At 35.3% G+C, this 16,082-nt stretch overlaps 1 protein-coding gene across 1 annotated transcript; it reads right to left on the bottom strand.

Annotated features, from left to right (window-relative positions):
• Positions 4,406 to 6,596, bottom strand: LOC18772489 (putative oxidoreductase TDA3). Its single transcript, XM_007205196.2, has 2 exons — positions 5,679 to 6,596; positions 4,406 to 5,319 (listed from the first exon to the last, which is right to left on the bottom strand). The coding sequence occupies exons 1-2, from the start codon at positions 6,556 to 6,558 to the stop codon at positions 4,943 to 4,945; spliced, it is 1,257 nt and encodes a 418-aa protein (XP_007205258.1). The 5' UTR covers positions 6,559 to 6,596; the 3' UTR covers positions 4,406 to 4,942.

Below are 16,082 nucleotides of genomic sequence, written 5' to 3'. Positions count from 1 at the left end.
GTCTATTTTATGTAATCAGAATGAGACTCGTTCATTGTTTTAAGTTTAACAGTATATAAGTTGTTGCTTTATGACATGTCATGACTCAAAACCGTTAAATGTATTAATAGAACTCATGATGACCTCTTATAAAAACACAAATAAGAGCTTGTGACCACTCAAGTATGAATTTGTAAATGCAATAACAACTTAAAATTTGCAAAATATCTTTCAACTTAAGGGAAAAAAAATATAAAGAGATGTTAATTTGTCCCTAAATTCCTAATTATAATTAGCATCCTCCTCTTTATCTGACTCACAAGAGTAATTATCACATTGTTGTTGTTGAGCCAATTCAATCATTTCATGCTTTGGCATATGGAGGGGTCTATTTATACGAAAAAGGGTTTGAGAATAAGACCTCTTTCAAAGTATTGACATGATTTTTCATAGTTTTTGCCATCTTGAAGTCGGGTCGGGGCAAACATTACCCATCATATATATATAAGTAATTAATTTCTCACCTCTAATATGAAAGCAATTAATTTCTCACCTTTAAGGTAAAAAGTAAGTGACACCTTGGACTGTCCATCTATGAAGATAAGACAAGACCATAGCTGAACTTACTTGAAGTGAACGAAGCAAGCATTCTACTTCAGTTTCTTCCCCCCAATGAACGGATCGTGTTCCTCACTTCTACTTCTCTGCATGTCACGCGATTGTGACATCTCTTAAGGTTTTCATTTTCTACTTTACCCAAAACAAAAAACAAAAAATATTATGTGGATTAAATTGGTTGGTGAGGGCAGTGAACACGCACCGTGCACTCAAGTTTGGATTTTCCTCTCTGTAAATCAGACTAAGTTAAAAGTAACTTATCGCTTGTATTATATTGTAAAAAAAGGAAAAAAGTCTGAATTATTTCTAGGTGGTTGAGTTCTTGATCATCGAGCACAACAACCAGGCGAGGAAAACCCATTTTCGATAAATTAATAGAATATTTGTTCCAAAAGTCTTAAACAAGAAGATTAAGAAAGAAGTATCCTATGAACCACATTTTCCAAATTATAGGTGATGATGAGGGTAATTTTATATATTTGCATTGCATGGGGTTCTAAAATGTCAATTCCCCCACGTCAGCTATAAATTTGTTTAATTGGTCAAACTTTGGGGGAATAAAGAGGTTAATTATGTTTCACTTAGCCCCTTCCAATAGAGAAAGAATTATAGCAGTCCTTTGCATTAGACCTCTCTATATGTCATGTCACCAAAAAAATGATATGCAAATCATCAAAAGAGTCAAAAATTTACTTTACCAAGTTTGGTGAAAAAGAAAAAAAAACAGTTAAATTTTTTTAATGTACTGTGCAACTGATTGAGGGACAGATAAATCACATACACAGTTCGAGAGAGAGAGAGAGAGAGAGAGAGAGAGAGAGAAAACAATTATAAATATCCTAGACTTTATAGAAAACATGGGCACCTTTGGGCCATAAACCATAAGTATGGCGCTGGGATTCTTAAGTGATTGGTAGGGCACTCAGCAGTGGGTTTTGGCTTTGTCCCTGTGGCTTCTTTGCTTAATAAGCATCTCTTAGGGAAGAGCCAAAAGGATAGGCAAACTTCATTTGCCTTGTCATATCAGTATTTTTATAATACAAATGAAGAGGCAAATGGGTAGATAAAATATGCTTACTCTTCCCAACAAGGCAATATCACCTACTTATTATTATTACTTCAAAGTGAATAGGCCAATAAGGGTTGGTTCAATTGGTAAGTATTGTTCTCTTCGCGCTATACATGTCTAGATTCGAGTCTCGCTGCCGACAATCCCTCTTAATAAGTAATTTGTAAAAACTAAAAAATGGGCTAGACCTCTTGTGTAAATCCTCAAAAAACTTTGATATTATGTCTGGGATGACTGTTACTCACTACTTAAGTAAATTTGACCAAACATCACTTTATCCTATTAAAAATGATGCTTAGCGCAGCATTAAACCCTAAGCACATACATAGCTCCAAATATAATTAATAACCCACTTGGATCCCATTGAAAAGCTAATCTAAGCTGTAAGAGCACGTGCTATATCACTTGCTATTTACGTCATTTAATTTAATTTAAGTATATGTAATTTGTAAATGAGACCAGAATCAGAAGAGAATGAACACATTGAATTGAATTAATATGAAATTAGTTGGTCAAGCTTCGGTAAATGAAGTCGACCCCGTGAGCACAAAGCTAGAGAGTTAACAACTCAACCCATCAATTAGTACGCTAATTAAATACAAATTGGGTTTAAAATTTTCTAATGTAACTTGTGAGCAACAACATGGTTTTTGCTTGTTCTATCTCCTATCATTTTTGTCTTAACTTGTGTCCACACATTGGGAATCAGCAAACATTTGGCACAGATTTATTGGCAAAAATCTTCATCACAATTGATGCACCTAATAATAATAATAATAATAATATTTTTATTATTTTATTTTATTATTGGGGAACAAAATTCCTATCCGTAGGGAATAAAGTCATGATGATAAATTGATAATAATATGATGTGAGCTAGCATTAGTTTTTTTATATAACTAAAATTCTATTATTCCCACTACTTATAGTAATTGCTTTTTTAGACAAACTTTTAAATTTGAGTCATAGTATTCGTATAATGTATGTGAATTTAATATATTATCGCTCGTTTCAGTAGAATAGATCATAAAAACATATATATAGATATATTATTCCTAAGCAATATATATGTTTTGGAGTCAGAGAGATTGTACTATAAAGTATTAAATTGAGGCAGTGTTATTAAGCTAAGCTGTTAAACAACGGCTTCTTTCTTTACTGCTTTTTATTAAATCCTTTGCCATGTGGGTTCCCTCAAATTATTAACTCTCAAAACACAAAGGACGCCCAGCTCATGTGTATCACTTACACATTTGCTCACCAAATTTGGTGTCTAGTGGCATGGAATGACACAACTTTAGCTGTTAGTGAGGAGGACTCTTTATAGTAGGAAGTTGGAACAATGAACAATCCCTCTCTTGGTCTTGTAAGTTTGATGTATATTGTCTGGTTTTTTTAAGATTGATAATTGTCTAACATGATATCAGACTCTTCTTTGCACGTGGCCGTAAATTTGATTTGTTTCCATGGTACATAATAGGGTTGCAGCTACATGTTTGTCTTTCTCCTCCTATCGGTCGACCTCTTCACATGCAAGATTAGCATGGATACGGAAAGAGTGTAAACTTTTTTTGTTTTTTGGTTTTTGGAGCCAAATGAGAGTGAGTGTCAACTCGATATGCATAATGCATTCATCTCCAACAGTTATACCATACGTTTCTCATTTAAGAAGAAGTATAACTTCAAAATGAGACTAATATAAACAAGGGTAATGTTATGCTTATCGCATTTATATACCACATTGTATATCACTTCTTTAATAAAGATAGAACTCACATCTATTAAAGAAATAATGCACAATATGATATGAAAATATGTGAAAACCTAACATTTTCCGGCAACATATTATCATTCAGTAGAGTGTCTCTGGCAACAATAAGCGACTCATTGGTTTGGGGTTTAAAGCTTTCCATATTTCCACGTGCGCAAGGACTAGCCTCTTTAACGTGTATGCATGGATTCTTAACAATAAGAAAAATGGGCTTACAATTCTGACCCAAACACGAGGCCTTAAGGCCAATGCTTTATTTTTGCATTCTCAGTAACAGGATGAGGCAGGGCTACAAGAACTTTCAGGTCAAAAAACTGCTATATAATAGGGGATGCTACATGCTATTTCAAGCCAATCATATACTGTAATATAAAAAAATTAACACATAACAATAGTGTGATTATTTGCAATGACAGATCTAATATTTTAAAATGGACTAGGCTGGATTTACTTTACAAAGAAACTCAATGGCATGCGCGACTTTTATTGATAACAAAAAATAATACACCAAAGTAGGGAGGACATAATGAGTCATACCCCTCAAAAGACATCTAATACATAAAATAGAAGCTAGTAAAAAAAACTAAATTAATAAAACATGCAATGTAAATACAAAATAAAACTATTTGAATTGCACCCTTCAAGTCTTTAAAAAATTAAAATAATTCTTTATAAATTCATTATCGATATTATCAGTTATTTTATTATTATTATTTTGGTTGCGTGTAGTATTATGTATAGCTCCCAACATAGATTCACCCCTCATTGTTCGGGATGCCGCCAGTGAAGTATAAGAAAGTTAGAATACATACACATCTCCGGTACATATACGTTTTTCTCTCAGAACAGCCCTGGTTCCAGAACCGAAACTTATTACATTAGTGTGCAAATTTTCCAGAGCAACAAGGGTCCAGCTCCAGACCTATAAAACATAAAAAGACAAGGGTCCAGCTGGATGGCAAGAAGACTGATGCCTACTAATTTGTAATCTTCCATTTCATGAATATCAGTCATTTTTACAATGGCTTGGACTTATACAACCGCATTCCTTTGCGTTGCTTCTCACACAGGGCAGGGAACAAACAATTACAGCTAATTACACAAACTCCTGACAGTCTTAACTATCTTCCAACTACCATACTCAGCTGCTACATGCTTTCTTGCTTTGCTTGCAGGCAACTGCAACAGCTTATTTCTTTTGACCGCCGCTGCTTGATTCCTGACTGATAGCTACCATATGCAGATTCTTTCTTACCTTCAACTGAAAATTAAAAAAAAAACTACACGCAGTGGTTTAAAAAGATATTATCAGTTGACACTGATATAAGTAAAAGTTCTTTAACATTTTGCTTTTGTCGACAGATATACAACATATAAGTGTGGGGATGTTTTCAAAGTTTTCAGATAAAAACGAAAATGAACCTGTATTTAATTTACCACCAGATACAACATGACTTCACTGCACTTCCTCAGTGCTCTAAATCTGTCTACACCAGATTAATGTCTTAACCCTTCTTAAGCCCAGCAAATCTTGCCGGACTAAACCGACTGAGATCTACAATGCTAGCTTTCCCATCCAGCACAAGCTCAGCCACAGCAGCTCCAGTGGCAGGACCATTCAGAATCCCCCAACAATTATGCCCAGTAGCCACATAACACCCCTTAACCCCTGGCACCTCCCCAATCACAGGGACACCATCATCGGTACAGGGCAGGAAACATGCTTGCTCTGCCTTCACCTGTGCCTCTCCTTCTCTCAAATGGCTTGACACACTGCTTGCCACCCCTTTCAGCACCTCTATCGACTCCGGATTGCCCACTATTTGCTCTGGATCATCCGGTATCTCTGCCTCTGCGGACATCCCACACACATACACCTCACCTGCAATCCACAAATCCAATCAACCATTCAGTCACTAAACTTGAAAAAGGTTTTGCTAATAGATCATGCCAGATTAGCCCTTTTGAAGTTGAAGCATTGTTATGAAACGCCAGGCATTGTCTTGTTTGAAATTTTCAACCAGTTTTAGTTTGCAAGCATACTAGTTTTAAGATACCCAGATGAGAGAACTGATCAAAATGTATACTTCTTCAGATTACTTTAACATGTTAATCAAATGATTTGAAATATGGATACCCAGATAAGAAAAAATGATCAGAATGTGTTAATTTTTCCGAATCAAATAAATTGAAATATTTTGATCATTGTAAAATGTCAATCAAAGGTTGGAACTTTGGTACCTGTGGGGCGAGGGTACACTTCTGGGTCCAAGGGCTTTCCTCCTTGAGACGGATAGTAACTCAGGAAAAGCGCATGAGGGGTTATAGCCTCAGGTTCTTTAGGCTCCAACACAATGCTATGAGCCTTTATACCGTACACTCTGAACAACGACGACAACAGCTCAAATTTCCCACACCATGGCCCCAGCGCCAAAACGACAGCGTCCGAGTCAATCACTCGTCCTCCCTCCAAAACCACCGAGCTCACTCGCCCATTGTCCACTCCCAAGTGCTCCAATTTCCCAATCACCACGTCGACGCCATAATCCTCCGCCGCCTTCGAAATCAAGGTCCGGGTAAAGAGCTGAGGATGGACCTGGGCTGTGGTCTCCGTGGTCCCGATGGTTCTCGGACTCCGACCCGGCCCATCAACCCAAGACGGCAAAGCGGACTTTCCGGAGGGTTTCGAGCTCTGAGACTCTGTGACGGTGAGGCTGAGAGTGGTGAGGGATCGGTAGCCGTAAGAATTGGGGCCGTCGAGTTCTTGAGCAAGCGAACGGTGGAGGTTGAAGCTGGCACGGGCGAGGGAACTGAGGGGCCCGCCGTCACACCAATCGAGGGCGAGGAAGCCGCCGGCTTTTCCGGAGGCAGCGCAAGCCACGGAGGATTTCTCGACGAGGGTTACGGTGGCGCCGCTTTTGGCTAAGAAGTAAGCGGTGCATACGCCGATGACGCCGCCGCCGCATACGACCACTCGTTTTGGGTGGTGAAGGTCCATTGGCGATGATGCTGATGAGGACGACCGGATCAAGGTCCTTTTGTAGCTTCGGGTTTGTCGGAGAAATGCAGAAACTGTTGGTGGTGAGGTTAAAAGCGGTGATGCCACCGCCATATGGCGCATATTGTGTGTGTCAGTGGCTCACTGGTTTGTTTGTGATGAGCCGAAATGTGGGCTTAGTTGAACCGAAGAGAGACACAAACAAAAAGAGGCCCAATTTTAATGTCTCAGTCTTGACCCAATTACATTTATTTTCTAGTAGCAAAGGAGGTCCAGTTTGAGTTTCTGAAAATACAAATTCTAAGTTTTATGTGCAAAAGGCCATTGCACTTTTGCCCAAACTTAGAGACAACTTACCCTACACGTTTGGTGGGGCCGTCTGGACAACACTGGATTGGGCTTTCTATGTTGGATAGAGCTCGTTGACGTAAATTTCGGATTTGAGTCATGTCCTATTGACACCTACGTCCATTCCAAAATGTTTATTAGTGCACCAAATATAGGCCACGATTCTAATCTAGTTTGATTGGAATAATTATGTCTAGATTGATCCACCAAACGAGGTCCTTAAGTCATGTGTAGTGACTAAGTTTGGATTGGATTGCACTGAACTATATCGGACACTAATCCAATAACGTGTGTAGTACTACACATGATTATGGGGTTGGATTAATTGAAATGTGCTATGACCTGGCTTAGTAGGATTAGACATACTTAATCTGACTTAATCCCAACATTTTGGTAGGATTAATTGAAATGTGCTACTACATTTGGCTTTAGTATGATTAGACATAATCCAGTCTATGTCGTTTTTAGGTCACCAAACATTTGACTACGATTATGAATCCAATACAATTATATAATCCAACTCACCAAACGATTCTTTAAGGTTATAAATGGACTAACTTTGAAGATAAATCAAGCATTAATACGAGACTAGAATAGTAAAATTCGTCCATTCATAAGTCGTAACTCACAAATGGCATGAGATGGTAGATTGAAAGTTTTTGTGGTCTCATTGAATTTTAAATTCAAATGTACTTTAGGACGCTCTGTGGGATGGTCTCTTTGATCGCTTTAATAATAACTTCACACCTATTTGTCTGATTATGGGCATATTATAGCATATTATATAATGCAATTATTTTGCAGACAAAAATTATCTTGGAACAATATTTATTGAACGAACTTAATTAGTAGATGCTGAGAAAATAACTGTTCTTTAAAATGTATCTTTTTAAGGAGAAATAATATAATATTACGATAATATGGTCACGTGATAGTATCAATATACACTAATATTATAACACGTGTATACAAGATGTACCACGTAACCGTACTACTGTAGTATTTTATAATTTCTCCTTTTTAAGTGGGTATGTCAAGTCCAAAATTATTGTGCATTTTCTTTTCAGCCATTATTTTGCAGGTTGAATTCAAACAATTTAGAGTGAGCTCGCTCTAGTAGTCTACCAATAGATGAGGAGCTTTCGGCCAATGGGGTTGGCGGCGATCAAAATTTCTTACTCTTTACCTTTTGTTTGATTTTAATAAATAATCAAACATAATTACATGTACCTTCAGATCTATTATTATCTTTTTAAACCTACAGAAAAAAAAAAAAGAAAAAAAAAGAAGAAGGAAAGTCAAGCAGGAATAATATAGGGTGGCCATGCTTCAAATCAATAGGAAAAAAATGGAAGTAAGCAGTTAGAAGTCGTAATCAAGAAACACAGAAACAGAGAGAGAAAAGAAAGAAAAAAAAGGTCGAATAATTATAAAGCCCAGCAGCGGCCACAAACGAACAAGAAATAAAGAACCATCCTAACTGAAGAGATAGCAAGCACATCATAGACCCTACATTCCCAAACAACACAAAGAATCACAGACGACCCTACAAAGACCAAACCCACCGTCCAATAACAGACCTCAAAAAATCATCATTACCAAGTTTTGGTGATGTTAGGCGGCTTTCTTGACTTGTTAATAGTGTTTACCACTAATTGGTTTCCAACTAAGTTTTTTTCCATCACCACTCAAAAGAAGAAAGCGAACGACTTCAACAACTTTGCTATATGCGATTCAGATTAATAACGTAATAACATAATATGTCAGATTAAAATGGTAACTTTTTTGACAATTTAACTATACGTGATTCGAATTGATAATGCGATATAACATGTTAATACGTCAGACTGAAATGATAACTTTTTTGACAACTTAACTATACTTGATTCAAATTGATAACACAACATGTTAGACTAGTAATAACTTCCTCGACATTATTGGAGGGTCTATAAAGGTACATAGAAATTGCAATGTGAACGGTTTGGGCCGTGAAACATTTTGTTTGCCTATATTGACTTAGAAATGATAGCTTGGTTCTGAGTTGGGGATAGGCCATATTTGTTATTAACTGTCACAATTACATTGGATTATTTTGGATTATCATTATTTATTTGGGCAACCGGCCATGAGCGTGGAGCGTGTAAATACAGTGACCTCCGACCTAACCCAAGGCCCCAACACAAGGGTACAGAGGGCTCCATGCGTTTGACAAATACCCAAATCATCGGGGCGGTTAGGGCCCTCTAATATTCTGGTGTAGCTCCTTCTTTAACATTTTTTTTTAAAGGTATATTTGTCTTTTTCTATAATATTCTCAATGCCCTTTAAATTAATTAGGATATTCTACTGCTTTTTAAATTAGAGAGAAAAAAAAAAAAAAAAGCAAAGAATTGAGTTAACCAGTCATTCATGTATGATAGCAGATCACATATATTTACATGCATCAACGGTTGATAATTACATATACACGTGTTTGTTTGTCCTTAGTATTCCTCGGGCCACTCATGTATTAAGGATGCGATAAAATGAAAATGGCATCGCCGGTAACCTCATGCTATGAAAATGGCATCCCCTACAAGAGGAAAGTGTGAATACTGCAACCATTAAATGTATGATGTATCTAAAACATTATTTGGAGACAGCCTTATGGAAGGTACGGTACTTGATTAAAAAAAAAGGAAGGATAAATCCAATGCCATAAATTAAGGGGCAGCAAATGTTGCTTAGATTCCATCAATGTGTGCTTGGTTGTAGACTTGTAGTAGGAAGGGAAGGCCCCCAAGTTTTCAGTTGGGAATAAAGGAGGAAAAAGGAAGATGGATTATATTAGCAAAAGTAATCCGCATAAATGCTTAATCAATCATAAGCTTGAACTTAGCCTTGCAAGGTGTGCTTCAATAATCATCTATTTATCTTTATAATTATTGTAATCTTCAACTAGTAATTTAGTATGAGAAAGAGAGAGACTTAATGACAACCCCACTCACAAGACTTGTTAATCTCATATTAAATTATGGATTATATCATTATTCCCTCAATGTCATACATAATGCCATACAACTGTAAAATTTAACCTTAAAGTATGGGCGTGATGATCATAGGTAGGCTCAATCATAGTAGAATTAGCTTCTAAACAAGTCCAATCATCGTTTTAAGCTAGGGTCATTCTACAATGTTAAGAGCATCTTCAAATTGACGTTTGTTGACTTATGTGGCAATTTGAAAAGTCAAAGTAACTTACCAATCCTAAAGATAATTGAATTTGACAAGATTGTTAGAAAGAGTTTCGATGATATGACTCACCTATTTTAGCATTTTAAAGCTGTCGAAGATGCTCTTAAAAAAATAATTCCTCGAGATATTTGAAACTGTTAGGTAATTTTCAGAATATGGTTAGGCCAAGCTCAAAATATCATAAAATAGTTTGGGCAACGTTTGATTGAAAAAAGGTTTGTGACTACTTTATGAATGAGAAGATGAAGATGAAGATTAAAGGAGAGTGGAGGTAATTTTCAACGGGAACAGGATCCAATCAATTATATATTTTGCCATCTGTTTGCATGATCAGATAAATATATTATATATATTTTCCTTTACGCTTCAATGGGTTTGACCATCCCTGTCATATCTACACGTCAATTAAGTATAGTTTTGATAAGCAGTCGTTACTCATTAGCTGAAAAACAACATGATTAATCTCCCATATTGGATTACACCTGTTCTTTGGAACCGCGGTATGTAAAAATCTTATCTATGTGTCAATTTTGTTAGAGTCTATTTAAAATCACTTTTGTAAGTAAGCATTTCTGCTCATAGGCTTTATGTTAGTTGCTTCTACAGAAAAATCTTTTATGACTCATAAATACTTTAAGTTTTTTTTTTTCCTTCTGCTAAATAGTATAAAAAACGCTTTAGTTGTCAAAAAATACTTTTAGCCGAACCAAAATTTGAGGTAAATAAACTCATATAATTCATGTATTGGCTTATTTTAGAGGGTTTGGATCGTTGAAAAAAATTCTTAGATGACCCTAAAGGGTGTCGTTCAAATAATTTTATTTGAGGAATTCCTCAATAAAATGGGACTATATATATATAGATTTTTTAGCCCTTAATTTTATTTTTTTGCTAGTTAAATATAAAACCATTCAAATTTTTGATTGCCGTTGAGTTGAATGTAGAAAAACAACAAAAACAATTTTCACAATGAGACCAATGGGTTTTTCACCATGGCCTACCATGATAATTAATGAACCAGAATTATTAGAAGCAATTGTCAAGTATGTATATAAATTCAGAAGAAAAGTAATAAAAAGTAGGACCTATAATACATGCACATTTCTATGTCAAACAAACCAAGCAAATGCACCAAAAGCAACAAAAGTGATAAAGATAGAGTAATTGGGTGAGCCATCAATTATGTATCTCTCAGGGTCCCCTCCTCCCAGGAGCGACCAGTGCCATTAAAACAGTCTGAAGAGATGTCCCTTTTTTTGTGCTAGACTACTAGTCAATTGGTTTGGAGATGGCAATTTCAAATTTTTGTTTGTTTTTTTAAAGAAAGAAAAAAACAATGTCTTTATAATCGCACCACATCTTTGCAAAATGATAAACTATAAATCAAAAGTTATCGGTTCTAGTCGTGCTGTCGTAGTATCTGGTGAGTTTAGTATATTATCACTATTTTTAATAAAAAAAATCCTTAAAAAAAAATTATAAACCAAAAATAAATTGAACCACACAACTTTTTAGTTTATACAGTTATGCAGATAAAGTATAGAACCCATCACATCACATCCCACCCAACATATTCAACACACCTTTGGTAAAAAAAATAAAAAAATCAACACACCAATTATATATCATTTTTCAACGTTATAAAACCGAATAATAAAATTAATAATACTAAAAAAACACCAAAGTCTTAAAACTCTAAAATTCAATTAATTTAACCGTTACATACATGTGTTTCTATGTGAATTTACCTTTGGAAATAAATTTTGATGAAATGCTTGCAAGCAATGGCTAAAACGGTGTCGTTGCGAGAGCAAGGACATGCATGTACGACATAACAAGAGATGTGGTACGATGGAGAATAGCGGGAATCAGGGGCATGAAGTCATCTCCACTTGACACAAATCCCGAAGCAACCAAAACCCAAAGACCCAAAACCCGAAACCAAAAAGAGATGCTGTCTTTTTCGACAAACCCGCCAAAAGTTACCATAAACACCCAAAAAATAAAATAAAAAATCCCCCCACAAATGCGTTATAGCTGGCAACCCCCCTCTTGACGTGGCCTCCCTTCTCTTCTTATCTTAACTGACGCTTCCAAAGCAGACAGCAACCTCAAAAAAATGACGAAAAATAATTCGAATTTTCTGTAATTTATGAATTGGATAAAAATGTTTGGGTTATGTTGGTGCCACGTCACGGGACAAAGGACGGAGGAGTGGTGGGGCCGGGTTCAACAACCTGATGATGTGGTGGAAAGAAAGGGGGGTGAAGTTGGGCTCAGGGGCTACGATGCTTAGGACGGGGGACTTGTCTCTGTGTCGGAGCTTGACTTGAACAATCAATTCGGGTACACACGTGGCACCGGTTAAAGCTCAACGTGTGTGTCGTCTATGTTTTCGTAACAACTGTCATGTTTGTCCGTTTTTCATACGGTGCCTACTTTGCCTGGAACGCTCGTTTTCCACGTGATCCGAGAGCTGATGTGATTAATAATTCAGGAGAGAGAGGTTTTGTTCTATGCGGGCAGCTACTGATTTCATGCTTTCCAAATTTTATATTTTCTTTTGGTACAACAAGTTGTACGTTACATGGCCAACGGGGTTTTAGTTTGGTGAAAAAATATTTTGATTTTATCTTTTATTTGGGTGAGGAAAAATAATTTAGAATTTAGTAAAAAGTCGGGAATTTAAGTGAAGCAATTGATAATTCTTTTGTTTGGCAACTTAAGCGCATAATTTATTAAATGACACATGAAAAAAATCGTAGAAATTGAGACATTAAATTCCCAAGTTTAATTTCCACCAAAATATGCATCATTTCACAATTTTCATAGTGTGGGAATTCATATTTTTCAGTCTGCCAAAACTTACATAACAAAAAAGAGCCAAACTTTTCATTAAAAATAAATAAATAGCGCCAAACTTATAAAAAAACAACTCCAAAAGTCTATGATAAAACCCTGGAAAACAGAGATTGCGAGTCTTGTCTCTTAAAGGCATCATAAAAAAGTTGCGAGCCAAAGAAGTAAGGAGAATGAGTTACACGTCTCTTTGGATCAAATCTGAAGGTTAGTCTTCAAGCATTTCTCTCCTTCAATTTATGTTTTTCTATTTTAGGGTTACCATGCTTTCTGAATGCCTATCAAAATTGGGTGTTTCTGACTAAATTTTTGAATACATTATGAATGGGTTTTGTGATCTTTGCGGCACTATAGCTGGATTTTGGGAAGTTTTAACAAAATACTCTTTGCCCCGGGATATTGGTGTCTGATATGTGTTTATGGTGCAGCTCTGTATTTGTTTTCTAGCTTTATTGATTTGTGTGATGCTTTTGTCTTCTATGTTTTCTATATGCTTTGTTTTCTAGTTTTCTTGGATTGTTACAACTATGAGTCTGTTGTGTTAGCTTTTCATGTCATGTAGTGAGTTACCACTAAGTCGGAAAGTATATTAATTCACAAATATAAATCGTGCATCAAATTCTTCTGATATTCTTCTGACGAAGAAAGAGGTTGTCAAAGATGTTATTGCTTATTCGATTGCTAGAATGACTTTACCATTTGAAGAGTTTATCCATGCTGACACTAAGAACCTTGATCAAGCAGAGGTATATGCTGAATTAGAAGCAGTACCAGGTCTTAGTGAAAACGAACAACTCAAAAGATGTGATTGGCTGATAGAAAATGACAAACAATTTTAGATACTGAAAGCACTCCCAATTAAGAAAAAAAAGAAAGTATGTTGTTGATGTTTATGGCACATGGGGAGTGATTTGGTTTGCTAATATGCTATGTTTGTTTAACTTGAGTTATTTAGTTCATCAAACGATATGTTATTTTATACTTCGAGGAATACCAAACACAGCAATCTTCAATTGTCAAAAATTGAAATGACGGAAATCTAAATTCCGTCATTTCAGAATTCTATGTAATTTGCAATTCCTTCATCCAAACGGATAGAGATAAGAGATTTCATCTTAAGTTTAAATTCTCATGACATCAGTTGTGTGTATGAGAGAAATCTATTTCCCTCTAGTTTAGACTATTGTTTATACTAAAAAAAAAAAGCAAATTACAAGTTGCATGAAGTTATATATATTTTCTTTTTCAAAACTTTTTCCTCCATAAAAATTTCTACGACTACTATACTAAATCTAGACTTAAACGTTCCATACTTTTAACAAGGTTAATGTGGACACAATAATTTTGAAGTTGTAGCTCTAACTTCTTTCATGATATCAAGTTTAAACTACAACACAAATTTGTGCTTAGTGAAGGAGATGTCCTTTACAAATAAGGGTATTAAATTTATGAGATAAGTTCAGTAGATATATCAAATTAGGCAAGTTCTATGAGAGATATTTCCTTACGACTAGAGGCCGAAAATTCCTTGGAAAGGTTGGAATATGCCCCTATATTGCTTACAAATATGGACATTAGAACATTTTATTCTTGAAATGTAATTCAATAATTGAAATTGTTCATTTTTTAGGATATCATCCAAGGATTATGAATACAAAAGATCATTTAAGTAAAAAATTATTTAACCTTTTGATTATCCACATTTCGTTTCATTTGAACAATAAGCAAATATTATGTTCATTATCACAATGTGTGGTGCGATTGGCAAATTGCAACCTATAGCTGGCGAGTTACTTAGTGCCTCAATGGTAAGGATTCGAAATCCGTTGGAAGCACTTTTTGGCCAGGGGTACGCCGACTTCCAAGCTAGGGATTAATCCCACCATTCAGGTGTGGAGACACCTAATGATATTTATCCAAAAAAAAGGAAAAGAAAAATGAGAGCTATGTTGTTATTTTCCTTTTTCTTCCACAAATACTATTATTTTGACCCTTTAAGATCCCCATCTCGTTTATAGACATACACCATTAAAGATAAACAATCAACTTCCCGATTCTCAATCCAGATGTACTTAGGTTTGAGATGGGAAAACACACTATTATTGTACGATAATGGACCGACCATGTTAATTACAGTATAAGTTTATAACTTGCAAAGACAAATAAAAAAATAATTAGTAAGAGTATTTATATATATAGAAAGATGTGCCTAGGTAACGTGAGGATGATTGTACGATTTGTACCATTTATTTAACGACACATTTAAACTTGGTATTTGTTTAAATCTGAGGATTATTTTTAGGCACCCTAGAAACATGTGTCTAATAATTATAAGTAGGGTGGGGAGTTCTATTTCTTAATCCGGTAACGCAAGATTTCCTTGTTGCTTCTGAGGATGCAAGCCGCACGTGTGTTCCCTATACCCGATGAGCCAACACGTGATAAAGTCACAGTTGCACATGCCCCCCATGACGGTTTATGATAAAACTAGGATATTTCCTTTTTCCTTTTTTCCTTCTTGTTTTTCATTTTTTATACTCTTTAATTTTTTTTATATTTATTTAAAAAACATGCTAAAAAATATACTAAAACGAAGCGGGTGCCATTATGATTGGTGACTAAATCTAAGAGAGAGGGAAATATTTTATTGGATATCAATGAGCTTGACTCTTCCATGATCTAACTTGAAAACTAATTCATGATTTATGAGACATAGGTTCTATCCAGCAAAGGTTTGATCGATAAAAATGACGGTATACGTTATTGAATTTCATTACACTACATATCTATTTGTTATGACGTTTTTTGTACTTACTTGGACCAAAAACAAGAGTTATTATTTCGATTTTTGACTTCGCATACGTATGAAATGAAAAATTATCTTAGCTTCACATTATAAAAAGAGGAATGCCAACTATTTTGTGCAAACTATTACTAATACATGTGAAATTATTCAGATTTTTGACTTCGCATATGTATAGAGTGAAAAACTATCTTAGCTTCACATTACAAAAAGCAGAATGTCAACTACTTTTATTCTGAATATAAGTTTAAAATTCTACAAAAAGGGGAATGTCAATTACTTCGCAAACGTTATGTGTATTTCACTCACACATAAATTTAAGCATTGTATGTAAGATATTAATATTTTGCTTGTAAAGAAAATAATGAATTTTTTTTCTTCTCTAAACACGTTAAAAATTGCC

This window comes from Prunus persica, chromosome G6, assembly GCF_000346465.2.
Source record: "Prunus persica cultivar Lovell chromosome G6, Prunus_persica_NCBIv2, whole genome shotgun sequence".
NCBI lineage: Eukaryota > Viridiplantae > Streptophyta > Magnoliopsida > Rosales > Rosaceae > Prunus > Prunus persica.
The sequence above is the reverse complement of the archived record's forward strand: the minus strand, read 5'-3'. Positions and strand labels throughout refer to the sequence as shown.

Bases quoted from the DNA above. Each gene is read 5' to 3' on its own strand.
- LOC18772489 (XM_007205196.2), bottom strand. From the start codon at position 6,558: ATGCGCCATATGGCGGTGGCATCACCGCTTTTAACCTCACCACCAACA. The intron at 5,320-5,678 runs GTACCAAAGTTC...TGTGGATTGCAG, and splicing joins AGTGTACCCTCGCCCCACAG to GTGAGGTGTATGTGTGTGGG.